Source organism: Salvelinus fontinalis, chromosome 15 (genome assembly GCF_029448725.1).
Source record: "Salvelinus fontinalis isolate EN_2023a chromosome 15, ASM2944872v1, whole genome shotgun sequence".
NCBI lineage: Eukaryota > Metazoa > Chordata > Actinopteri > Salmoniformes > Salmonidae > Salvelinus > Salvelinus fontinalis.
In genome coordinates this window covers 26,570,248-26,595,841 of record NC_074679.1, presented here as the reverse complement: position 1 = coordinate 26,595,841, position 25,594 = coordinate 26,570,248, and the positions used below count along the sequence as shown (strand labels likewise).

The following is a 25,594-nucleotide window of genomic DNA, read 5'->3' as shown; positions in this document are numbered from 1 at the left end:
ACTGGTCAAATACTTTGATTACACTAGGTGAACATTTGTTGGCTGGGTTGGATTTGAAAGGTGGTATGAAATGTGTGATCGTAATGAAAGCATACGTGCTACTCAACACAACAGTCGTTCAGGCTTCACTCACCGTATTATACTGGCTGCCTCTGCCCGCCAGTCATGTAATGCAGTTCAAAGATAACCCAAAGTGTTTAATGTGGAATAAGCTCAAAACAACAGAACCTTCATATGTCAAAGCTGGATAATATTATAATAGTGGGAGTCAATCTTGTATCACACAGGTTCTTGGAGGGAAATGCCAGTAATAGTCCAGCTAGCAACCCCCCCCCCCCCCCCCCCCCAAAAAAAAGAGTCAAGCCAAATGAAACATGGAAAATGGTTTTCATCCTATTTTATACTTGCAGATTTTATCTTCAAAGTCAGAGAAAATAACATTATTTAGAGTGGTGCCTGTTTCGGTGAGTGATTCATGGAGGTTGTCACAGATCAGATATTTGAGAACCAGACCAGACCTCCATGGTGCTCTGCCAGACTAGTACTCTACTCTGTTGCTCTGTGTGCAGATATAGTCCACATACAGCCTGAGTACCCTGAGTCAGACACTGGCTGTTGTATGACCTGACAATCTGTCAGAGCCATGTTGAACACAGAGAATCCCAACTCATTATTAGTAGTCTGGTAATAGGAGCACGTTGACTTCACATCATGTCAGACTTAAGGCTCTGATGTGTATAGAGCCACAAACCCCCAGCTCCATCCGCATTATAGACATCAGTCAGGAGACTATCATCATATCCACGCTTCCTGCACTTAACCACAATGCTATCAGTATTAGAGATTCTCCGTCCTTTATAACATTCGCCTCTGTTCCAGAGGCCTCTGTTCCAGGTCAGACAGGGGACAATACTGTTTAACTGTAATAGATTTACCCCTGCTGAAGTCTGTTGGGCTCCAACACAAAGAGATGCAATCACCCTCCTTTTATCTCTTCAGTCAGTCTTCTACTGCCCAGAGTTCAAAGGTCAGATATGTTACATGATCCTCTACTTCCCCCTTGGCACTGCCCTGAGTGTCTGACACATCCAAATCCACCCTGTGATACCCTCTCTGACGGCTGTCACTGCCCTGGCAGCTCCCTCCCTGGCCATGGCTGAAACCCAATCGCCTTCACAGAGGAGAGACATGCTGGTATGGCATGCTGTACATAATGGTATTACACGGATGGCTTATGGTATTGCTGCGAACACCAGACAGAAATGCGATCCATAATTACTGTCTGGCAGCGTTTCATGTTAGCTCAGGAGCCCAAGGGGGGAATAAGGCCTTATGATGTTTTCTATGGTTCTTTGTTGCCCCTGTACGCCTGCAGATCATTTCAAGGAGATCTGTCCCGCTGGCCACGGCTACACATACTCGCGCTCCGATGTGCAGATCTCCCTGAGACAGCTGGAGGAAGAGGAGCTGAGGAGGACAGGTGTTTCCTGGGAGGCCCAGAATCCTAGCCACCCCCAACTGCCCCAGCAGCCAGCTCAGCCCCCGCAGCAGCTGCCCCACGTCCCACTGACCCCACAGATCCCACAATACCCACACCATCCACAGGAGATCCCCCAGACCCCACAGTACCCCCACCATCCACAGCACCCCCAAGAGCTCCCACAGCACTCCCACCATCCAGAGCAACCCCACCATCCAGAGCACCCCCAGACACCTCAGAACCCTCAGTACCCTCACACCGTACAACAACCCCGGTACCCTCTCCATCCAGACCCAGACACACAGCTTCCAGCTGAGGAGACCCACAGCCAGCCACAAGGTGAGAACAAGGATATTATTATACATACTTTGTGGCCTTTGTATCGACCACTGATAATAGTATTTCTACAACACACTGTACTAACATTGATTTAAAGTTGCAAGGTTACACAATGGAAACCCTTTTAGTAGACAAGGATAAAGTAGCTATTTACACAGATGAAAACATCAACAGGATGTTTTTTATCCACAAATAACACCTTTATCCTCATCTACTAAATAGGAAACAGTATTTGCTTCCTCTATCTGTCAGAATACACCTCCCTGAAGTGTTTGAGCAGAGGACTTAATCCACACAGGTCAAACATCTGCCACCTCTGGATCTTCTGTGAAACACTCTTCTGATTTGCAGTTATGAGATCATTTATCGCCATGGCCCGAGCAAAATGATTTATAGATTGTGTCTTAATTATCTAAGATATCTATTCTCCCTTCTTTATTCCATGGACTGTAGTGTACATTATTATCAGAGTCCAGGTCTTCTCCCTTAAGGGATAAATGTTTTATTAGAAACAAAGACCTTAAGATGGCGTCTAAACAGTAAAATGCCCGATGAGAACATAGATTGATATCTCAATGGTTATATGTGATAATGCAAACAGAATGTCAGCTTTCTCTACTGATAAAACGGCCTCTTCTCTGTCTCCTAACAGATGTGGAAATATTGAACACGGTGAGTTCCTCTTCTCCAAAAAAAGCACATGCTTTTGAAATGTTTATTGTAGAAAAAGCTTCCAGCATCTCTGTAAGACACATATGGTATTAAGTCTTTCCATACAACATATGAAGAATGTATTTGAGTTTGATGATTATAACGTGTATTATAACCCAATTATAACCTATTCTTGCTTTTTCCACAGTCTCCTGTTGCGACAGACTCACCATTGAAGTACTCCGGTAATTTATCTAATTTCCAATTCATCAAAGAACCTTGTCACAATGGTGTCTATTCATATTCATAACTCATGATCCCGGTTTCAGCCTGTAATTTACTGTGGTGTTTTTACACAGAGGTCCTGTAGATCATGGTGCATTGATAAAGCAAATGAGCACACCAGAGAAAACAGAGGTTTTACCATGCAGTAAGGCACGTGGGGTCCTGATCCATTTTCTATGAATCACTCACACACAGCACACAGCAGAGGCAGCCTGCGCCGGTACTCCACTGCCAATGACATTGATAAAGTATATAGGTTGAGTTGATCTATGAGTCCCGCTGATGTCTTTTATTGTGCTTTTTTTAGCAAGCAGAAAGGGCATATTTCATCTTTACATCCCTGCCATGCTACCGTAGGATGACCTGAGGATGACCTGAGTGATTGTCATGACATTGCCGGTTGGAAAAGCAGATACTATATCAGTGTCTCTCTCTCTCTCTTTCCCTCTCCCTCCCTCTCTCTCCGTCTCTCTCCCTCCCCCCAACTCTCTCCAGTAGATGTGGTAGAGAAAGTCACTCCTGACTCTCCCATCAACCTGGGGCCTGAGTCTGATGGCCAGCGTACAGCCTCCATCATCGTGGCCACTCAGGTCACAGGTGAGAGTCATGGTCACAGTACACTGCATGGCCACGCCACTTCAATGAAATTACGTTGAACCAACATGGAATAGATGTTGAATTGACATCACTGTGCCTTCGACATCCACTGATGTTACGTTAGTAACAGTACATTAAGAGATGCAGTTTTATTTTGATTTGATGGGGTGATGGTCAGAAGAACAGTCTACTCATAATTCTCCCCAATAACTATTTAAATGATGACTTGCAAGTTAACTTTATTCTTTCTAGATACAGATGGGATTTCTCAATTAATTTGTGAGTTGTGTCCAACAGGCCTGTTTGATAGACATTTCTGAGAGCTGACCTGTAGTTTAGCAAGGGGAAGCAGAGCATGTGTTGTCCTCTTAGTGGACCCTCTCCTCCAAGCCAACTTGGCTTCAGGCTTCCGAGTAGCACAGAGGGTGAGAAGGGCGAGAAACCAGATAGTGTGCCTTTTGGAAGAGATAAATGGACTGGACAGCTGCCAGGCGCTGGGCCTGCATGAAAAGAAGAGAGAGAAGACTGTGTGTTTGTGTGTGAGTGACTCGCGGTCATCCTATGGAGAGGGTCAGAGCTCTGAGCCAAACCCAGTAGCCCACCCTCAGCTTGTGCTTACAATAACCACTTTGGACTGAAACAAACAACCGACAAGTCCAATGACAGGCTTAACAGTGCTTTGCCCTTCTTCTCGTCCTGACCCTTAATGCGCGCCCCCTGTTACAACACTACACCAACCTGTCCTCCCATCCAAGGCTCCACCATAAAACAGCCTGAACGTTTCCATGGAGAATAACATGTGGTGGACGAGTTCATTTTCTTTTCAGTAGATCGTGTTTAGGAAGAGTTGTGTACAAAGGGTTACCCAATAGGATCGGACGAACACGGCATGTCTATGTACTGAGGTATTGTATTGAATGTTCACACAGGTTACTCAGTGTCAGTATCTTCTCACAGATATTGACAAGTGCGCCATCACTCCAACCATATGTGGCCATGGGCTGTGCGTGCCAGTGCAGACAGGCTACACCTGCTACTGTGACCCCGGCTACAAGCTGAACGCGCTCCAGACCAACTGCATTGGTAAGACGGGAAGAGGCGGGCGGGTAAAGGGGGCTTCTCCGAGGGTTCTGTCAGCTCTCCATATCATTGTCTCAACACGAGCTTCGCTGTTCACACCACATACTATACAAGCACAGAGGCCTTGAGAAATCAAGAGCCAAGTGAAAGCAATCCCTGTGTTTATGTTGACCCGTTATGCGATGCCTGACAACACGGTCGGAGTGATCCAGAGAGCTGCCATGGAGCTTTAATCTGTTACCTCATTCTGCAGTCGCCGTCCAAGCCCTGCTCTGGGCCATCACGGAGGAATGCCTGCACTCAACTGCACTGTGGAGGGGCTCCAGAGTGAAGGGTTGGAAAGTGCAAGGTCTTCAGTGGTGAAATGTAACTGAAATGTAACACTCTGGCCTCTCCTCCCACTTTCTCTCTCTCTCTCTCTCTCTCTCGCTCATTCTTTCTCTCCAGATGTGAATGAGTGTGAGGAAGACCCTTGTGGAGGGAAGGGCCGTTGTGTGAACACCTTTGGCTCCTACACTTGCCACTGCTACAGAGGCTACAACCAGGTCATCACCCAGAACAGGAAGTTCTGCCATGGTAAGAGGAGGAGGCAAAGCATGCTGGGTGCTGTAGTCTTAGCTGTAGTTTTCCTGCTCTCATACCAGAATAGAACTGGTAAGGACAAATTCAGACAAGCAATGTTCCTCTAATGAGCCAGATTTGTATAACAAGTCTTCTTTGTTACTCTGACTTGTTCGGGTGATTTTGTGCAGATATAAATGAGTGTGACATGGCCAACAAGTGCCAGGATGGGGACTGTCTCAACACAGAGGGATCTTACACCTGTGAATGCAAGAGTGGCTACGCCAAGTCCTGGAGGGGACAGTGTGAAGGTGAGTCCAGCACAGAGACAGATAGGCTTAACACTGAACTAACAGAACATCACACTGCAGCTTGGCCTGCGGTGTTTATTGACTGCCCTGGGTTCATATCCAATCCAGCCACAGAACAGCCATTGTTGTTTTTTCCTTAGTTCTGAGCCAATGTAGAGACTTTAAATTGGAGGCCGTACCAGAAGGAGGCTGTGTGCATGGGTATTGGTCTGTGTGTGTGTAAATGCAGACTGGATCCATCTAATCGAAGGCTTGTTTTAATGGTATTTCCTCACCTCCCCTCTCCCTCCCCTGTTCCCTGGCCAGATGTGGATGAGTGCCAGGACCCCCGCTCATGCCCCAGTGGAAGGTGTGTCAACGCCCCAGGCTCTTTCCAGTGCCAGGCTTGTGGCCCCGGGTTCAAGGCTGCCAGAGGGAGATGTCTGGGTAAGAGTGGCCTCCAAAGGCCACGCCTGGAAATGAACTGGGTTTCCCTCTTAAACTTCTTTATGATTGGATAATATTCCCCCAGCCTGCCTGGCACACTTTACGTGAGCAAAGCTTGCTGTTGGTAACACCAGAAATGACCAATAAGACGTCATCAGTGCAACAGTGAATGGTCTTAAGGACGTGTTGACAGGCCTGATACTCCACAGTTCGACATCAAATTGGATACAGCTGAATTAGATTTTTCACTTGTGTTTTAGCTCAAAAGTCTGGAGTCATTGAGGATTCTAGAAAAATTATCTCAGGGCTTGAGTGAGTGACTCCTAGACTAGGTCCTCTACTCTCTCACGTTTTAATCGTTTCTTTTCCCCCCCCCTTCAAATACAAACTTATACATATAACAACAACTTACAGACACACACAAACAATGACTACATCTTATCTGCCCAGACCCGCATGCTCACTCCCCCATCCCTCATTATTGTTTGCCACTTGGCCTTAAATTTTAGCAATTCGTTTTTTCTCGGTCGCCCATGGTATTTCAAAATTACAATAATAAATCATTAGATTTTTTCCATTGCGTCAATGATGGCAGATTGATTGACTTCCAAGATTTTAGTATACGTTTTTTCAAGATGAGTGATGAGAAGAAAATCATCCTGCCCATTGGGTCTCACTACACCCCCATATGCCATGTGTTGAAATATGCAGACAGATGGATTCAAAATAAGTTTACATTGTAATACAGTACTTCTGACAGCCAACTTTCTAGCTCTGCCCACAACTTCCAAGACTTTATAGCATTCCAAGAAACCATGGATTATTGAGTCATTATTAGTTTTACACTTGAGACATGACTCTGCCTGTAGAATTTGTGAATTTCGTCTCTTGTATAAAAAATTCTAAACATTATTTTATACTGGATTAGGCATAAATGAACTGTAATTTCATTAGTTGTGCTCCAACTTTCCCTCCATCTTGTGCCAACATCAGTTATTTTTAAGTCTTGGTTCCAACAGTTTATATTTTTTTCTAAGAGATTGTCAGTTGGATAGGCTCTCTGCAAGGTTTTATATATCTTACCTATCATATGAATATACTTTTCTTACTCAAATAAGATTCCCTCAAGGCTGCTCTGATGTCCAAAAGTGATATGCAACTTTTAAATTAAAACGATCTACATTGGTCAGTCCAAAATTAATTTTTAATTCTGCCATGGAAATACATGTATTTCCTGTTACCAAGTAATTTATGGTTTCTATGCCTTTAGTATTCCATGTGGACCAATTCATTGGTAAATTCTGAAACGCTATCAAAGGATTGTTTCATAAGGTTGTGTTTTTAGGGAGTGATATTGGTTGTAGAATACGGTTCTTGTAGAATCCGTTTCATTGTCTTCCATATTGTTGTAGTGTTCTTAACTCTGAAGTTGATCATGTTCTTAGCTTTATCCTTTGAAAGTAGACACGACTGAAATAGATTTTTCACTTGTGTCTTAGCTCAAAAGGCTGGAGTCACTGAGGATTCTAGAAAACGTATTTCATGCTGTAATCCTCTTTTTAAAAGGCTTAATATTGGATGTTGTATTTTCAGGGGACTGCCACATCACCCCAACCACAGGGCAGAGTAGCAGTAGAGGCTTGGTGGGGCTTGAGTGATGGCAGTGAGTTAGTTACTCCTAGGCTAGGTCCTCCACTCTCTCACTCTTTCCCTTCCAGTGGCTCCATTATTTGTGTAATATCTGCCCCTCCTGCTCTCCCCACCTATCCCTAGCCCCCGGGGCCAGACCCATATTGTTTAAACACATCGCCTTGTTATTGCTGATCTTTTCATATCATCTGCTGCTGTAAAAGATTGTTTATAATACTTCATTTTGGGAGAGTCAAAATATTTTCCCTTGGCCACAGCCTTAAACAAACAGCCTATTCTTTTTTGAATGGCTCTGGCCACTGCAGTGGAGTCCAGCAGGGCTAGGTCTTTAATACGGGTGCAGGACTGGAGTGAGGACTGAGATATATGGAGGGGTCAATATTACCCCACTGTTAAAATGCCCTGTCAGACAAACAGGGCTGTGGTTAGTCACCTATAGCCCTGCCTCTGTTACACTATAACACCTCTATGAGGGTTTATACAGCTCCAATACACAGTCCATGACACACTATACAAGGTCTGTAGCATGCTGAAGGAGCCAACAACACAGCGTAGCAACACAGCGTAGCAACCCCCCTAACCTTGAGGTGCTCATGTTACATAAGAGGCACTCCTGGCTGGTATTGCGTCATCTTCTCCCTCTCGTCACTACCACCCCCACTCATCCAGAAAAGGGTTGAATATTTGAGCTTCTGAGGTGATTCATTTGTCAAATTCAAGTTCTCCCAGTCAGTGGTGTAAAGTACTTAAGTAAAAATATTTTAAAGTACTACTTAAGTCATTTTTTGGGGTATCTGCACTTTACTTTTTTTTACTAAAATTGTGCAATCGGGTTTGCTTAATATAAGGAATTTTAAATTATTTGTACTTTTACTTTTACTTTTGATACTTAAGTATATTTTAGCAACTACATTTACTATTGATCCTTAAGTATATTTAAAACCAAATACTTTTAGACTTTTACTCAAGTAGAATTTAACTGGGTGACTTTCACTTTTACTTCATTTTCTATTAATATTAAGGTATCTTTTAATCAAGTATGAAAATTGAGTACTTTTCCCACCACTGCTTCCAGTCTGAACTCACATGTGAAAGGTGAACGTAATGTTCAGGCAGTTTTTGACATTTCTAAAATGTCTTGCCAATGATTCCTATGACTAAACAAGGCTGGAGCTTACCTCATGGGTTCTTTGATGACTTCAATCTGATTACTTTCCCTTCAAAGAAAGTACTACATTAGCTCCACTGTTGTCTGCTAAGAGGTCTTTAAACACATACAATCAATCCTCTCATAGCGTTCTATGTTATGATGTGGAGTATGACTAGCTGCTGAGAGGCACTTCCTCTGGAAATGAGGTGGAACACAGGAGTTAAATAAACCCCCACTAACAGGACCAGCAACAGGCTAATATCCACATGGTGAAGGAACTCAACTAAACCAGGGACCATGTATGCAAGCAGCAAGTGTGTTCCCCGTGTTTGTTTCCAGCATCTGCCTTAGTCAATTGCCCGTACACTCTTTACACTCTTAGAAAACCTAAAAGGGTTCTTCGGCTGTCCCCATAGGAGAACCCTTTTTGGTGCCAGGTAGAACCCTTTTGAGTTCTATCTAGAACCCTTTCCACAGAGAGTTCTTCATGGATCCCAAAAAGTTTAACCTGGAACCAAAAATGGTTCTCTTATGGGGACAGAACTAAAAAACCCTTATGGAATCCTTTTTTCTAAGAGCGTAGGGCAGTAGTTGTAATCCAATTGGATAAGCCTAATTGGTTGTGCGATAGAGAGAACAGCTCCAGTCCCATGTCAGGCTTATCGTAGAGGACTGAGAGATGCCAGGAGATTGCAGAAACAAAGTTTTGGGCCGTACTGACAGACGTCTGGCTAGAGCCACCGCAGGCGAGGCAAGGCACACACAAAGCCCTGCCTGTGTTCCAATGGATGTTTTCAGTGCTGTAGCCGTCTGTTTCTACTGTCTCATTCACCTCACATTAAAGCTGCCTGCACAGCTGTGTGGAGAGAGTTCAACTCTGCCCACTCAAACATCTCCATGCTCGATCCACACACGAGAGAGCTGTCTGGCACATGCTTAGATCCATGAAATACAGTTTTTGTTTTACACCTTTTGGAGTCTACTTTAAAACAATGTTTTTGCATGATTGTTTCTACAAAAATAAATTGTTTCTGCCGTTATCCTGTGTATTGACTTAGAGCATGCAGGGGAAAAGTGTAAGGCAGGGCAATAGATAACTGTAACGGCTGTCAATGTCGTTCTCCTCCTCAGACGAGGAGGAGCATGGATCGGACCAAGATGCGGAGTAGGAGGTATTCATGATTTTAATGGCAAACCGACAAACACTACAAATTAACAAAACAACAAACGTGACTAACCTGCAACAGTCCTGTGTGGCCCAAACGCTAACACAGGAAACAAACACCCACAAAACACCAGTGAAACCCTGGCTGCCTTAGTATGACTCTCAATCAGAGACAAACGACACACACCTGTCTCTAATTGAGAATCATACCAGGCCGAACACAAAACCCCACATAGAAATAGAAAACATAGACTGCCCACCCAACACTCACGCCCTGACCAATAAAGACATATAAAACAAGAGAAAACAGGTCAGGAACGTGATAATAACGACAAACATCCACGGTAACAGTGTATTCCTACTAATCATGTCATGGGTTGTGGGTGTTTTTGATACCTGTCATGGTGACCTTAATGTTAGTGACCTGTCTCGCCCTCAGACGTAAACGAGTGTTTGGACCAATCGGTGTGCTTCCATGGTAGGTGTGTCAACTCCGAGGGCTCTTACAGCTGTAACTGTTACCAAGGATACCAGGCCTCTTTGGACAACAACAGTTGTCAAGGTACTTGTTTGTGAAAACAGTCACACATCATACATTTTCCAGGTTTGGTCTTAAAGTAACAGTTCTCTGAAGGGGCAATAGTGCTACTGAAGAAGCCTTAGAGGTCCAGGGGCTTTCAATAAATGTTGTTAACAGTGAGGAGCAGTGGTGGTTTAACGAGGTCCTCCTCCATACTGTTTTTTCTCCAGATATGGATGAGTGTCTGCTCCCTGGTGCCTGCCTCCATGGCAGGTGTGTCAATCTGGATGGCTCCCACAGGTGCAGCTGTAACCCTGGTTACCAAACCACTCCTGACAGCAGGGCCTGTGAAGGTCTGTAAAGGATTAGATGTGTGGAATATGACTCTTCACGGTATAACGCTGTTCTCTTTGAGCCCTGAGCTCTCTGTGGCTTTTTTAATGCCTCATCATTGTTTTATTAGATGTCGATGAGTGTGCTACTCCTAATGTGTGCCCCGGGGGAATTTGCACTAACACCGAAGGTTCCTACTCATGCAAGAACTGCAGCCCGGGATTCCAGCGATCAGCGGATAAACAGAGATGTGAAGGTACTGTATGTAACCTGTACAACCTTTAGTGTTTCTGTCAATGACTACCATGTCAGACAGTGTGTAGCAACTTACTGTACATTCTTCATGGTAATCCGTGTCTTTGTTCCAGATGTGGATGAGTGCTCCCAAGCAGACATGTGTCTTGGAGGGGTATGTGCCAACACAGAGGGCTCCTTCACCTGCACCAGCTGTAAAGATGGATACAGGGTTTCCCAGGACAGGCAGAGGTGTGAGGGTGAGTCCAGCCAAAGCCTTCCCCAGCTGGCATATTCACCCACGTCTTCTAAGACTTTCCCTTTGTGTGTATCAATAGTAAATCTTGTCTGTGCTGGTCTGCGTGTCTCCTCCAGATATTGATGAGTGCCAGTCTGGGTCTGTGTGTGCTAACGGAATCTGTCTGAACGCTGAGGGCTCCTACTCCTGCATCACCTGTCCCTCAGGCTACAGCGTCTCCCTTGATGGAGAGCTCTGTGAAGGTTTGTCCATCCTCCCTGATACCACATCTAATGGTCTGTCCTGAAGGAGTTGTATGTTACTGACCAGTCTGAGTTTGTTTGTTACTTATTGGAACAGATATTGATGAGTGTGTGCTGCCCACTACGTGCCCCAAGGGAACATGCACCAACACAGAGGGTTCTTTCATCTGCACCACCTGCAGGCCAGGCTACAGAGTGACTGAGGATGGGCTGGAGTGTGAAGGTGTGTTACGTTATGCTGTGTAAGGATGTAAGGTTCTGCCCTCGGCCCTGCGTGTGTCAGATGTAAGAGAGTGTGCCAGGTTATGACCCACTGGGCCCTGTGTGAGTCAAGCCAGGCCTCTCTCTCACACGTTGCCTGTGTTAACAGCAGGCTCAGGTTGTCTGTAAATGGCATCAGGTGTGACGACTTGGACACAAAGCCCCTCTCCTGAGCTAAAGATCCCAAAATACTCCTTCCAGACATCACATCATAACTGGGTCCTGGATCCCTCTCCCTCTGGCACCATGTGTTCAAAAGAATGAGCCATAGGCCTCAAATAAAACAGTGAAGTCAGCCAGTCTCACTGATAGATCAGCTGGAGAGATAGATGTGTTGACAGTGGAACTTTATGCCATATCATTTATAAACTGATCAAAATTATTACATTAAATGATAAATGAAAACACTGTCATGTTTTCTACCAGGCTTGCTGTCCTCTGCTACAGCTCAGGGATGTAGTTAACAGGGCTTCTCTCTGTCCTGTTGTTCAGATGTGGATGAGTGCTTGGTGGCTAACGTGTGCCCAGGCCAGCTGTGTAGGAACAGTCCTGGATCCTTCTCCTGCAGGAGCTGTGGGACTGGCTTTACCCTGTCTGAGGATGGCTCCCACTGCATGGGTAAGACTGCCTAACTAACCTCTGGAAAACACTCACCCCCACCCTCCCCTTCTTCTCCCCAAGAGGAAGACTACAGATCCATTCCGATATTATTCAATGTTATTTCATGGAAGGGTGGATCGAGACTAGGAAGAAGATCTCCTTTTTGAAATGTTTTGCTCTGGGAAAATCCTGAAAACAAGTTCAATTCAGATTTTGATTGGGTTTTAATGGATGTCTCCGTGCCAGGAAAAGATTAACGGCCTAATTTGAAATTAAACCGACCTCTGCCCTGCTCGTATGTAGTCAGCACACACTGTGGAACTCCTCTTTTGACCCACAGGCAAACGGAGCCATTTCAATCACTTAACAATGGACTGCACTATTTTCCCAATATTAAATATAATCTGTATCAGAGCAAGGAATTTCCAATGATCACATAACAGAGAGCCAGGGAGTGTTTGTTGATACAGTAATTATACCCCACCTGTAATAGCTTGCTGTTTTGGAATTGATGCCTGTCCTGCATACTTAGCCTATCTCTCCACCCTTTTTAATAAAGCACTGTCAGTGCAAGCTAATAAAGGAGGCTTTGCTTACTGTATGTGCAGACTGACTCCTTACATTCAGCCATTAGTCATGTTATCAGGCCAGAGACTCCTAGAACTGATGGGCTAGATCTCACCTCACTCATGTTATGATGCTCTCTCTGTCAATCTCTCTCCTTCTCTCTCTCTCCTTCAGACATAAACGAGTGCCTGTCCACAGGGGTCTGTCCCATGGGCGTTTGCAACAACACAGAGGGTTCTTACTCCTGTATGACCTGTGACCTTGGCTACACGCTGGCGCCCAATAAGCTCTCCTGTGAAGGTACACATTTTTTTACTGGGGACTAAACACTAATGTCCCTTCCCTCATGCTGGAAGTTCTCCTCTTATGCTGATGATTTATTTACAGTCAGTCACAGCTCTGCATGGTAGACCAGCACTGGCAGGTGTCATATGAGTCGTCATAATTCCCTGAAGTCATTTCTGAAAATGATGCATATTCTTGTGGGAGGTTGTGACACTTTCCTCCAAATTTTGGCTGCATTATTTGGAGGATAAACTGAGAACCCACTTGGATTAATAGCCAATGATCTGCCATCTGTGGTGTGAATGTGTCACGCTACATTAGACTGTATGGTATGTGTGTTTCCCCTCCGTGTCCCCTCCCCGGCAGACATCAATGAGTGTGAGGACAGCGGTCTGTGTCTGGGAGGACAGTGCACCAACAGCCCCGGCTCCTACAGCTGCTCCTGTCCCCCGGGTCTGGAGCTGGTGGATGGGACGTCCTGCAGAGGTACACACACAAACACATCAAAAGCGGAATTCTAGGATTCCACGGCCAACACAACCACAGAGACAGGTACAGTGCCTTCAGAAAGTATTCATACCATTTACATTTACGTCATTTAGCAGACGCTCTTATCCAGAGCGACTTACAAGTGCATACATTCATACTTATTTTTTTGTTGTTTATTTTATTTTTTATTTTTTATTTTTTGTACTGGCCCCCCGTGGGAATCGAACCCACAACCCTGGCGTTGCAAGCGCCATGCTCTACCAACTGAGCCACACGGGGCCCTTGACTTATTCAATTTTTTTGTGTTACAGTCTGAATTCACAGTGGATTACATTCTTTTAAATTCACCCATCTGCACACAATATTCCATAATGACAAAGTGAAAACATGTTTTTAGAAATGTTGGCAAATTTATTGATAATGAAGTACAGAAATCTTATTTACATAAGTATTCACACTCCTTTGCTATTACACTCCAAATTAAGCTCAGGTACATCCAATTTCCTTTTATCATCCTTGGGATTTCACTACAACTTGTTTGGAGTCCACCTGTGGCCAAATAAATTGTTTGGACATGATTTAGAAAGAAATACACCTGTCTATAAGGTCCCACAGTTGACAGTGCATGTCAGAGCAGAAATAGTACCATGAACTCCAAGGAACTGTCCGTAGATCTCCGAGGTAGAATTGTGATGAGGCATATATCTGGGTAAGGATATACATCAATTTCTAGAGTGTTGAAAGTTTTTTAAAGCGCACCGTGGTCTCCATCATTGGCAAATTAAAAAATATGGAACTACCAAGACTCTGCCTAGAGCTGGCCACCCAAACTGAACAAGAAGGACCCTGGTCAGGGAGGTGACCAAGAACCCAATGACCACTCTGACAGAACTACAGAGTTCCTTGAGATGGGAGAACCTGCCAGAAGGACAAGTCTCTACAGCACTTTACCAATCTGGGCTTTATGAGAGAGTGGCCAGACAGCATCAGGGACTGGGAGACTGGTAAGTATAGAGGGAACAATGAATGGAGCCAAATACAGACAAATCTTTGACGAGAACCTGCTTCAGAGTGCAAACGACCTTAGACTGGGGCGAAGATTTAAGTTCCAACAGGACAATGAGCCAAAGCATACAGCCAAAGCAATGCTGGAATGGCTTCAGAACAAGAATGTGAAAGTCCTTGAGTGGCCCAACCAAAGCCCAGACTTGAATCCGTTTTGAAAATCGGTGGAAAGACTTGAAGATTGCTCTTCACCGCCGCTCCCCATCGAACTTAACAGAACTTGAGAAACTCTGCAAGGAAGAATGGGAGAAAATCCCCAAATCCACAAGTGCAATGCTGATAGACATACCCAAGGTGACTCGGAGCTGTAATCACCCCCAAAGGTGCTTCTACAAAGTATTGACTCAGATGTATGAATACTTATGTAAATGTGACATTTCTATATTTCATTTAATAAATTAGCAAAAATGTCTAAACATTTTCTCACTTTGTCATTATGAGGTATTGTGTAGACGGGTGAATTCAGGCTGTAGCACAACAAAATGTGGAATAAGCCAAGGGGTATGAATACTTTCTGAAGGCACTGTAAGTACAATGAAAAGGCTCTTTATTGCTGATCTTAAATAGCATTAGTTGATTGTTTCTGTTTTAAACTAAGCGGCCAGTTAAACGTTTAAGCAGGCTAGGAGGACTGCGGTATAGCCTGAATTTAACATTGAGCCCAGAGGAAAAACTAACAGCTGCAGAGTTACTTCACTCACACAGAGCATTGGTTTACGTTCGTGCAGGGTTGCCCACCGTACGTGGCTTCATTGCGGGATGTGGCATCGGCGTTGAAACTGTGTTCCCCAACAACTCTGGTGGGGAACCTAAGTACTGTACACAGTGGCTGTGTACAGTACTTAGGCTGCACTCACATACTGGAATAAACACTTTCCTTTAGATGGTGCTATTGTGAGCGTTGTACAAGTCCACTCTCTGTAGTCGAAAGCTGGATGGCAGGCTCTCCCTGCTGCGCCAGGCGTGTCCCCCATGTCTGTAACATTCAATTAGAGCATGTACTGACCTACAGCTTGGAATCACACACACTAGGCAAAAGCACTTTACTTTAGTGTTCTAGAGAGTGTTGTAATGTAGTCGTTTTCTCCCAGGCGATCAGTGGAGAAAGACAGTGGTGGAGGTGCAGCGAGAAGTCAGAGTGGAGAGGTTCCAAGTCCAATGGCGTGCTGAAGGTAAGCCTCCATTTACTGTTGCCTCTAGTTCTGGGGCGTGTTTAGCAATTAGTTCGGAGAGGGAGGACGTGATAGGGATTGACAACAGCTGTCTCATGGTCAGTATAGTCCATGCCAATCTGTAGAATCACAGCACAACCTGTGAAGAAACTAAATAGTTCATGCAATTCAATTTCACACGTGAGAATAGCAAACGTAAATAACACAGCACACTTGAGTGAAAGGCACTCATAAAATAGGGGATGCTAGCAAAATATGACATGCTGATAAGTAATATAATACATATGCTGATAATATAAAGTATACTGAACAAAAATATAAATGCAACAATTTCAAAGATTTTACTGAGTTACAGTTCATATAAGGAAATCAGTCAATTGAAATGTATTAGGCCCTAATCTATGGATTTCACATGACTGGGAATACAGATATGCTTCTGCTGGTCACAGATACCTTAAATAAAAAAAGGTTGGGGCATGGATCTGAAAACCAGTTAGTATCCGGTGTGACCACCATTTGCCTCATGCAGCATGACAGACACATATCCTTCGCATAGAGTTGATCAGGCTGTTGATTGTGGCGTGTGGAATGTTGTCCCACTCCTCTTCAATGGCTGTGAGAAGTTGCTGGATGTTGGCGGGAACTGGAACACGCTGTTGTACACGTCGATCCAGAGCATCCCAAACATGCTCAATGGGTGAATGTCTGGTATGTAAGCCATGGAAGAACTGGGACATTTTCAGTTTCAAGGAATTGTGTACAGATCCTTGCGACATGGGACCATGCATTATCATGCTGAAACATGAGGTGATAGCAGCGGATGAATGCCACTACATTGGACCTCAGGATCTCGTCATTTCCATTGATAAAATATTGTGTTCGTTGTCCGTAGCTTATGCCTGCCCATACTATAACCCCACCTCCACCATGGGGCACTCTGTTACAACGTTGACATCAGTAGACCACTCGCACACATGACACCATACACATGGTCTGCGGTTGAGAGTCCTGTTGGACGTACTGCCAAATTCTCTAAAATGACGTTGGTGGCAGCTTATGGTAGAGAAATGAAATTCTCTGGCAACATCTCTGGTGAACATTCCTGCAGTCAGCATGCCAATTGTACGCTCCTTAAAAACTTGAGACATCTGTGGCACTGTGTTTGGTGACAAAACTGCACATTTTAGAGTGGCCTTTTATTGTCCCCAGTACAAGGTGCACCTGTGTCATGACCATGCTGTTTAATCAGCTTCTTGATATGCCACGCTTTTCAGGTAGATGGATTATCTTGGCAAAGGAGAAATGCTCACTAACAGGGATGTAAAGACATTTGTGCACAAAATTTGAGATAAATAAGCTTTTTGTACGTATGGAAAATGTAGGGGATCTTTTATTTCAGCTCATGAAACATGGGACCAACACTTTACATGTTGCGTTAATATTCAGCAAGAGTCCGTATCATTTGTGACACACCCACCCTCTCTCTGGGGATGTCCTTAGTGTGTATCAGTCATGTGGATTTGGAGGAAATGGGACAGTTAAATCTCCTGTTCAGCTGTGGATGAGTGTCAGTCTAGGGTGATCAGTGGAGAAGCGGACTGTCTGAACACAGATGGTTCCTACCTCTGCATCTCTCCCTATGGATGCACCACTGAGGGAAACGGCTGCCAAGGTGAGCGAGAACAACCTATAATGCTAGGATTATAACTAACTACCAACTGGTTTGAATACATTACCACAATTAGCACAAGCCACAAGTTCCTCCTGTCTGGGTAAGGACAGACATTGCATGCAGAGGGCAGCTTGTACACCCTGACCCTGTCTCTCTCTGGGCTGGCCCCTTTCCCCCTTGCTCTCCCCACAGCTCCAGCTCTGGGGTGCCTAGGTGTCCACTGGTTCCCCAGGCCAGTTAGGCAGCAGGGATCAAACCCAGCCATTTTTTCTAATAGGCTATTGCCAGACATCAACAGTCTCACTGCTCCTCCTCTTTCACCTCCAATTGACCAGGTTTGATGTCATTCCAGCCGTACCCATTGCCCTGGTCACACCAGAGAGAGAAATGCTGCTCCTGACTGTTGGCCAGAGCGCTAGCTAGCCTTTCACTGGAACTTTCTGGAGCATTAGCTGTCAAAATACAGAGGAATGGAGCACTCTGGAAGAATCAATATGAAAGGAATGTAACTCCGGCTAAATGTCTGAGCTGCATATTATTGATTCTGGCCTGTTTTACTGCTGAGAGGTATCTAGCATTAGCTTAACCTGGATGACAAATCATTGGGCAGTACACTGAATATGTTATCGCTGTGAAGCAGGCAAGCATGTAGCAGGGCCACTTTCTGGGGGTGGAAGATCCTGGAGGGGGCTATAGTGGGTGAGGGGCCCATGGTGCGAGGTGACGAACTCTTCTAGGCCATACGTACCCGGCAGGCTAGTCAGCCCCTCCCCAATGCCCTGTGATGATGGCTGGGCTTTCCCTTCAGTCCGCTGGGCTGTGGCCATATACAGTAGCACCAGACATCATCCACAATAGTGAGCAAGGCAGGTCCAACCTGCACTCCCCTGGCCCTCTGCCACAGCAAATATTATCCTATAAATCAGAGGCTGGGTATATTTATGTCGTCTGCCATTGTGTGTGCAGTGCTGACTCAATGAAAGCCAGGCCTCTCTGCCATGGGCCCTGCAGGGAGAGGAGAGGGGGTGCATGGGAAGGAGAGGGTCAGGTGAGCCCGAGTGGTTGGCCTTCTGTTTGGATCACAGGTGAACTGGCTGGATGGCTTGCTGCTTACAGGACTATGGGCGCTGGTACTGTCTGGGACATAACCATAGACAGTGGAATAACCTCAGTAAATCATAAAGATGAACTACTAATCACTAGTCAATCTAGTATAACCTGCCATACAGCTCTGTTTTAGATAAATCATTGCTGTAAATGTTTGTTATCGAATCACATGGCTATTAAACCGGAACATAAATTGGGGTGCTGTCCCATGCTGTTTTCAGACTGTTTTGTTCCCTTTACCTCTACATGTGTTTACTGTCTACATTGAAAAATTTGTCTCATTATCAGCCCTTGGCAAAATATGTTTTATTTTTGTTGCTTTTCTGCCTTGACCCCACTTATTAGGCTATTCAGTCCAAATACCTTGTAAGTTGTGTTGTAATGTGGCAATTACACCAATCTATATTTAATCAAGCATATAGCCATCATTATATAGCTAGGGTATATAGCTAGGGACCAATAGCTAGGGTACATACTGTTTTCATATTTTCTGTTTGCCAGTACCATAAAGTGTTCCAAATGGACAATGTATCTTATGCTCAGACAAGCCCTTGATTGCAGACATGTATTATTTTCTTCATGTTAAGAGAGAATGAGATTCTCGTGGCTGACTGATTCATAGTACACCAAAGAAGAAAATACGCCATGACTTTCATAAACAAAGAACACTTTCTTTCACACTTTCCTCTCTTCTTATCTCCATTTTTCTCTCTCTGTCTCGCTCTCTCTGTGTGTTTCTCTGTCTGTTTCTCTCTGTGTCTGTGTCTCTGTCTTTCTGTGTCTGTCTGTCTCTGACTGTCTTTCTCTCCCCCCTCTCCTGCTCCTCCTCTCTCCCTCCAGATGTTAATGAGTGCAGTAAGGACGGTGTGTGCTCCCATGGCCAGTGTCTCAACACAGATGGCTCCTACCTCTGCCTGTGTGAGGCTGGCTTCAAGTACTCTGCAGACACAGCTGACTGTGAGGGTAAGAACACTCTACCAACTTCATAACTCCCTCACTCTACCCACAATCCACTGCTTCTGCCCCAGCTGAAACACAGTGTTTTCACAAAATTTCAGAAGAGTTAATAGAACATTCCGGTCCCTTTAGACCAGAGTCCGCCGTTTGTGAAACGTTTTTGTAATGATTGATTATGTAGCTGTAGTCTATGCAGTGTCAATGGTGACATTCCCTAAGTGAGAGTTCAACTATGGCTCAGAGGCTTTCCTCTGGGTGTAGTCTTGCGTAAGGGAGCTCCCTGTGGCTGGAGCTCTGCTCCCCATCTTCCCTTGGGGAGTATGAATTACCCCATTGTGGGATGGAGGTGTTTCTCCCTCTGGAACGTGTCCCTTTGCTTCTTCACAAGTTCTTCAGTTCCTGTGCAAATATTGTTCTTGGCCATGCCCAGTGTCTGCTGCTGAGCACTGAGGACAGCAGCACCACAGGCCTCCTGGCCGGGCCTACTCATGCTGGGGAAACATTGTACTGTGAGGAGTGGAGGGGGAATTGGATTGGTGATTGAGTGAGTGTGTGTGCATGTGTGTGTGCATGTATGACATAAGCACATGGATATCTCAGGTCTCCTGGCCGGGTCTACTCATGCTGGAGATCAATGCTGCTGTGAAGGGTGAAGAATAGGAATGATGTGTGTATGACATTAGTACATCTTTCTCTCCACAGATCAGAATGAGTGTAAGGAGTATGGTAGCTCGGTGTGTGGCATCTGGCTCTGTGAGAACACCATTGGATCGTATCGCTGCTTCATGGGCTGCCAGCCTGGCCTGTATGGACAGGACAACCCAGACTGTGGTAAGTAAGGGGACCACAGGCCCTGTGCTTAGTCAACAGGCAATGTACTTACTTAGTGGACAGCTGAAGGCACTTGAATATCAGCCTTACTGCTCATTCACCTTGGGCAGTTGTCTGAAAGAAACGCTCTGCATTGTCTCGATGGCCCTCCAGCCCACCCCCATCCTACAGAGATACCGATATCAGCCTGGCACTCACACACACAGAGGCTCATGTGAATCAAATGCTATCAGGTGCACTCAGTCTTCCTGGTCAGGGGATCAGAGTGAGGGGAAATGGGCCCTGAAATTGGGCCACTTGATAATAGGGCCAGGTCTCATCCTCCAGACAATGGGGCTAATGGAGGTTTTTTGGCAAGGGTGATGGGTGTAACCTGATCGCCACTGTTCTCCTCTCTAAGTGGGGCAGGGCTGTCATCTGATGGGACATACGGTACGCTTCTGCTCCGTTGGGTAGCCATGTTGTTGTGTAACTGTCTCCTCTTTCTTATCTAACCACCAATAAGGTTTTTCCACAGCAGCTTGACTGTTACGATCACACATTGTGGATCATGATCCACCACACTGTTTAGGTTGAGCCTGTTAAAACTCAACAGTCCAAGTTATAATACCCCAGAGCATTGTAACAGCTCCATCCTCTCTGGTCCAGTCCAGTGATGCAGCCAGCCGTGGCCATCTCTGACCCACTCCCTCTTCACCTCTGTTCTGATGCCAGCCTCCCTCCTCTCTTCCAGGCTACCCAGCATCTCCCTGGGACATACATACAGTATATCCCCACAAAGCATCACAGACATTGACCACAGAGCTTCTCCTCCCCTCCAGTCCCTGGCCTCAACTCCCTCAGCCTGGGCTGTGGAATCTGAGGACCAAGCCCTCTCACCTCTTTCTCGCCCCTCCACAGCTCAGCATCTTGCACAAAGGCCACTTATTCCAAGGCATTATGGGAGGTTATGGGAGATGCTGCCGTCACCCCAATAAAACGTCCAGGGAGGGAGCTCAATTACTCTTCAACATTTTTGTCTGCTTGTAAAAATCATCCAATATTTAAGAAGGCCATACGCTGTAATTTGCCATTTCTCAGAGGGGCGTTGATTTCTTTTTACTCCCGGGCCTCCGATGGGGCGGCGGTTGTCTTTGGCTCTGCTCACCACACTCAATTTGTGGCCATAATACAAAATGGAAAAACAGACGTTCTCCTCAGCAGAGCTTCAGCTGCAACTACGCTCTACCTCCATCCATTGGAGTTGTTCACTCAGCCCTGCTATGACAGCCTAGTGTATAGAGTGACGAAGGTAACGTGTTACGTAATCAGATTACTTTTATATGTAGTAAAGTTACGCAGTACTTTTTGAAAGTGGGTAATACTATTACAGTTACTTTGTCAAACAATGTTTGCATTACTTTCTGAATTATATCTCTACCGGGCGCGTGTTTCCACGATCCGATCTTGACTTGTTTCCTAATTTACTTTTCGAGTGAGCAGAGAAAGGTCATGACTACAGCTGTTATGGTGACCATATTACCGCCACACCAGCGGTCACGAGTCATGACCGCAGTCAAATTCCATGTGAGCATTTAGTCATGGTAACTAGGCTTCTCCAAGCTCTGATGCTGCTGACGGTCATTAGTAGCCTATCAAACCTACTAACTGCCTGGTACTCAGCACTCTACTGTCCATCTAATCACTCTGACATAAATGCAAATGTAAAATCTGAACACTTCATGGGAGCCCTTCAGCTCATGTTGCACAAAATGTTTATAGGCTGTGCAATTGCGTGAGAGAACAGCGTTTTGATGGCCTCTATTAAAAAGAGGAGGATCTCATCAGCTTTCTATAGGATAGGCCTACTATATTTATTTATCAACTTTCCTTATATTAAACACATTGCTTTGCTTTACAACAGGAGTATTGCCTACCTAGCTGGCATGAATACGGGAAAAGGGGAAAAGTGTCCTCCACTTAAGTGCATAGATTACATATTTTTCCCCCCTGTTCTGAGACAGGTGCATGATAATGGTCCATTCTAAATCAAAACAAATGTCACACATGTATTATTTAGTATATGTAAAGACAAGATTAAATTAAGAATAGTCTGATGGGTGACAATATTAGCCTACAGTGTGTGAAGTAAGGCAAGATAATAATATGCCCAGTGTGTGAAGTAAGGCAAGATAATTATATGCCCAGTGTGTGAAGTAAGGCAAGATAATTATATGCCCAGTGTGTGAAGTAAGGCAAGATAATAATATGCCCAGTGTGTGAAGTAAGGCAAGATAATAATATACCCAGTGTGTGAAGTAAGGCAAGATAATAATATGCCCAGTGTGTGAAGTAAGGCAAGATAATAATATGCCCAGTGTGTGAAGTAAGGCAAGATAATAATATGCCCAGTGTGTGAAGTAAGGCAAGATAATAATATGCCCAGTGTGTGAAGTAAGGCAAGATAATAATATGCCCAGTGTGTGAAGTAAGGTAAGATAATAATATGCCCAGTGTGTGAAGTAAGGCAAGATAATAATATGCCCAGTGTGTGAAGTAAGGCAAGAAACAGGCCATGCCTTTTTTTTGTGCGACTTTTTCAAATCATAGTCACACACGTCATGTAGCCTAGCCCATAGGCCTATATGTTTTGATTTGGTTTGTATCACAACTAAAGTGGCCAAATAACTGAGGATCCCTACAGCTTTCTATAGGCTAGGCTAGCTTACTATATTTATTTCTCAACTTTCCTAAAATTAAGCACATTAATCCGCTTTATAACCGCTGTAGAGCCTAACTGGCATACATAGGCGGCGCGCAAGTTTCAAGTTTGGGGAAGGTAATTTTCACCATAAAATTGCACCTTTATAATAAAGTATTACATGCATAATCGCATTTGTGGTCATTTTTGAGAATGGTGTTTTTCTGCTAATTGATTACATTTGGAACAATCGTGCCTATAGCCTACTGCCGCGTGCACATTGCTGCGCTTATAATGTGAAGAAATAGCCTAATAGTTTATCAACATTTATCAACATCTGTTGCATCAGCTTCATTGCTTTTAAAAGTTTTTTTTGATGCAAGTGGTTGTATTATTTGGAATCTATCGCATCCCACAACCTGTACTATGCGGGATAGTAGATTCACATAGGCGAGTGCTTTTGCTGTTCATTAGGCCTACTCATCTTGTTGGCTGACGAACAGTTCTGGACAGTTCTTATAACATCAATATGCGCCTCGGAATTCAATAAGAATTGGGGGCGCAGTTGCGTCCCCAATGTGTCTGTCTTCACTTGTAGCCTACTTCGGGGGCTGAGATGCCATACTATGTTGTCGTCTTAGGTCTCTCTTTATGAAGTGTTGCGTTGTCTCTTTTGTCATGATTTGTGTTTTGTCCTATATTTTGTTTTAAATGTTTACATTATTTTTAATCCCAGCCCCATCCAAATTAGAATTTGTTCTTAACTGACTTGCATAGTTAAATAATGGTTACTTTAAAAAAAAGAAGAACCCAATCAGAAATGAGATATCTTCAGAGAGACATGTGGCCACACACGGGTGATGTCACAGGGATGACGTTGGAGAGGTGAAGCAGGTACGGGGAGTCAAACATTTAATATGGAACGGACATGGAACGAGACAGGAACAGCGTCAGCACATGGGTAACACAGACAAATAACAATCAATGCAGCAGCGGGAAGCAGAGCTGGGGAACTGACAAATATAGGGGAGGTAATAAACAGATGATGAGTGAGTTCAGGTGAGTCCAATATCGCTGATACGTGTGACAAGGGAAGGCAGGTGTGCGTAATTGATGATGGCAGGAGTGCGTGATGCAGGACAGCCTGGCACCCTTGAGCGCCAGGTGGGAAGAGCGGGAGCAGGTATGACAGGGGATGCCGCCGGGAAATTCGAGGCCTGGTGAGAATATGATCAAGTGCTTGTCAAATTGTGAATGAGAGACTGATTAAGTGTGTGCAGCCTGCACAAAAAAAACAAAGCAGGGCTCATGCCTTTAGAGTCGCATCATTGAGCCTTAGAATGTATAAAAAATCTAAACATATAGCCCAATGTTTGTATCACAACTAAAGTTGCCTAAATAACTCTAAATTAATCATATAGGAGGACCTGTTTCTTTGTTAACCGTTAACACAAAAATAGCCGCATGTGCTCACTCCTTCTGAAATCATTTGGAGAAAATATCCTTTCTGTTTTATTCAGCTATGTTCAATTGTATTCTTCATACTATAAAAAATATAAAATAATGCCATGAAATTCTAAGCAAATCTTTTCTGCTAAATGAACTAGTGTAGCCCAAAGCAATATGGCATAGCCAGATCAGGGCCTAACATAAGGACAATTCAGAGTATGCTATTCTGTTCTTCTGAAATAGACTTATCATGTTTCTTTAGACCTGTCTAAAATGAATAATGGATTTATTGTGATGGTGTAGGCTATAATAAATTGATTTATTCGATTTTTTCAAATGTAGCTGTTCCAAAGGTCCGCATCAGTAGCTTGTAGGCTATGCGTGGAAGCCAGGAGATGCTAAACATGTTTATGTTAATTAAGGGTCAATTACTATGAGACCGGCAGGTATTTGCTTGACAATCACCGGCTGACAAAATTTCATGACCACCACAGCCCTAGTCATGACAGCTGCTGTCCATAGAAATGTATAGAGGGCGCACCTCTGATCGTTGCAATTGATCGCTTCGGTGATAGCAAAGTCCATAGAGGGCTTTCCCTTCTAGTGGCAAGTGTGCCCTCTACATCTCTATGGTCCATGTACTTGCGATCTATAACCAGAACTGGTGGCTCAAGAGAAAGATTTTGAATGAAAAGATAGGAAATCTGTACAGATGTTGGCTTAAAGTATATATGGCTAATTAAGCAGCCAATATACACTGCTCAAAAAAATAAAGGGAACACTTAAACAACACAATGTAACTCCAAGTCAATCACACTTCTGTGAAATCAAACTGTCCACTTAGGAAGCAACACTGATTGACAATAAATTTCACATGCTGTTGTGCAAATGGAATAGACAAAAGGTGGAAATTATAGGCAATTAGCAAGACACCCCCAAAAAAGGAGTGATTCTGCAGGTGGTGACCACAGACCACTTTTCAGTTCCTATGCTTCCTGGCTGATGTTTTGGTCACTTTTGAATGCTGGCGGTGCTTTCACTCTAGTGATAGCATGAGACGGAGTCTACAACCCACACAAGTGGCTCAGGTAGTGCAGCTCACCCAGGATGGCACATCAATGCGAGCTGTGGCAAGAAGGTTTGCTGTGTCTGTCAGCGTAGTGTCCAGAGCATGGA

At 44.5% G+C, this 25,594-nt stretch overlaps 1 protein-coding gene and 1 non-coding gene across 2 annotated transcripts in view; one reads left to right on the top strand and one right to left on the bottom strand.

Moving 5' to 3' along the window:
* Positions 1–25,594, top strand: part of LOC129811654 (latent-transforming growth factor beta-binding protein 2-like) — a 149,552-nt gene that overhangs the window by 112,394 nt on the left and 11,564 nt on the right. Inside the window, exons 12-31 of the mRNA XM_055863125.1 lie at positions 1,376–1,819; positions 2,472–2,491; positions 2,679–2,715; positions 3,254–3,352; positions 4,310–4,435; positions 4,880–5,008; positions 5,185–5,304; positions 5,611–5,730; positions 10,135–10,257; positions 10,446–10,568; positions 10,679–10,804; positions 10,917–11,042; positions 11,158–11,283; positions 11,381–11,506; positions 12,037–12,162; positions 12,886–13,011; positions 13,363–13,482; positions 15,642–15,722; positions 19,342–19,464; positions 20,161–20,289. Coding sequence (XP_055719100.1) covers positions 1,376–1,819; positions 2,472–2,491; positions 2,679–2,715; positions 3,254–3,352; positions 4,310–4,435; positions 4,880–5,008; positions 5,185–5,304; positions 5,611–5,730; positions 10,135–10,257; positions 10,446–10,568; positions 10,679–10,804; positions 10,917–11,042; positions 11,158–11,283; positions 11,381–11,506; positions 12,037–12,162; positions 12,886–13,011; positions 13,363–13,482; positions 15,642–15,722; positions 19,342–19,464; positions 20,161–20,289 — 2,550 coding nt within the window. The remainder of the gene's footprint in view (positions 1–1,375; positions 1,820–2,471; positions 2,492–2,678; positions 2,716–3,253; positions 3,353–4,309; positions 4,436–4,879; positions 5,009–5,184; positions 5,305–5,610; positions 5,731–10,134; positions 10,258–10,445; positions 10,569–10,678; positions 10,805–10,916; positions 11,043–11,157; positions 11,284–11,380; positions 11,507–12,036; positions 12,163–12,885; positions 13,012–13,362; positions 13,483–15,641; positions 15,723–19,341; positions 19,465–20,160; positions 20,290–25,594) is intronic.
* Positions 13,691–13,766, bottom strand: trnaa-ugc (transfer RNA alanine (anticodon UGC)). Its single transcript has one exon. It is a non-coding gene; the product is annotated as a tRNA-Ala (tRNA).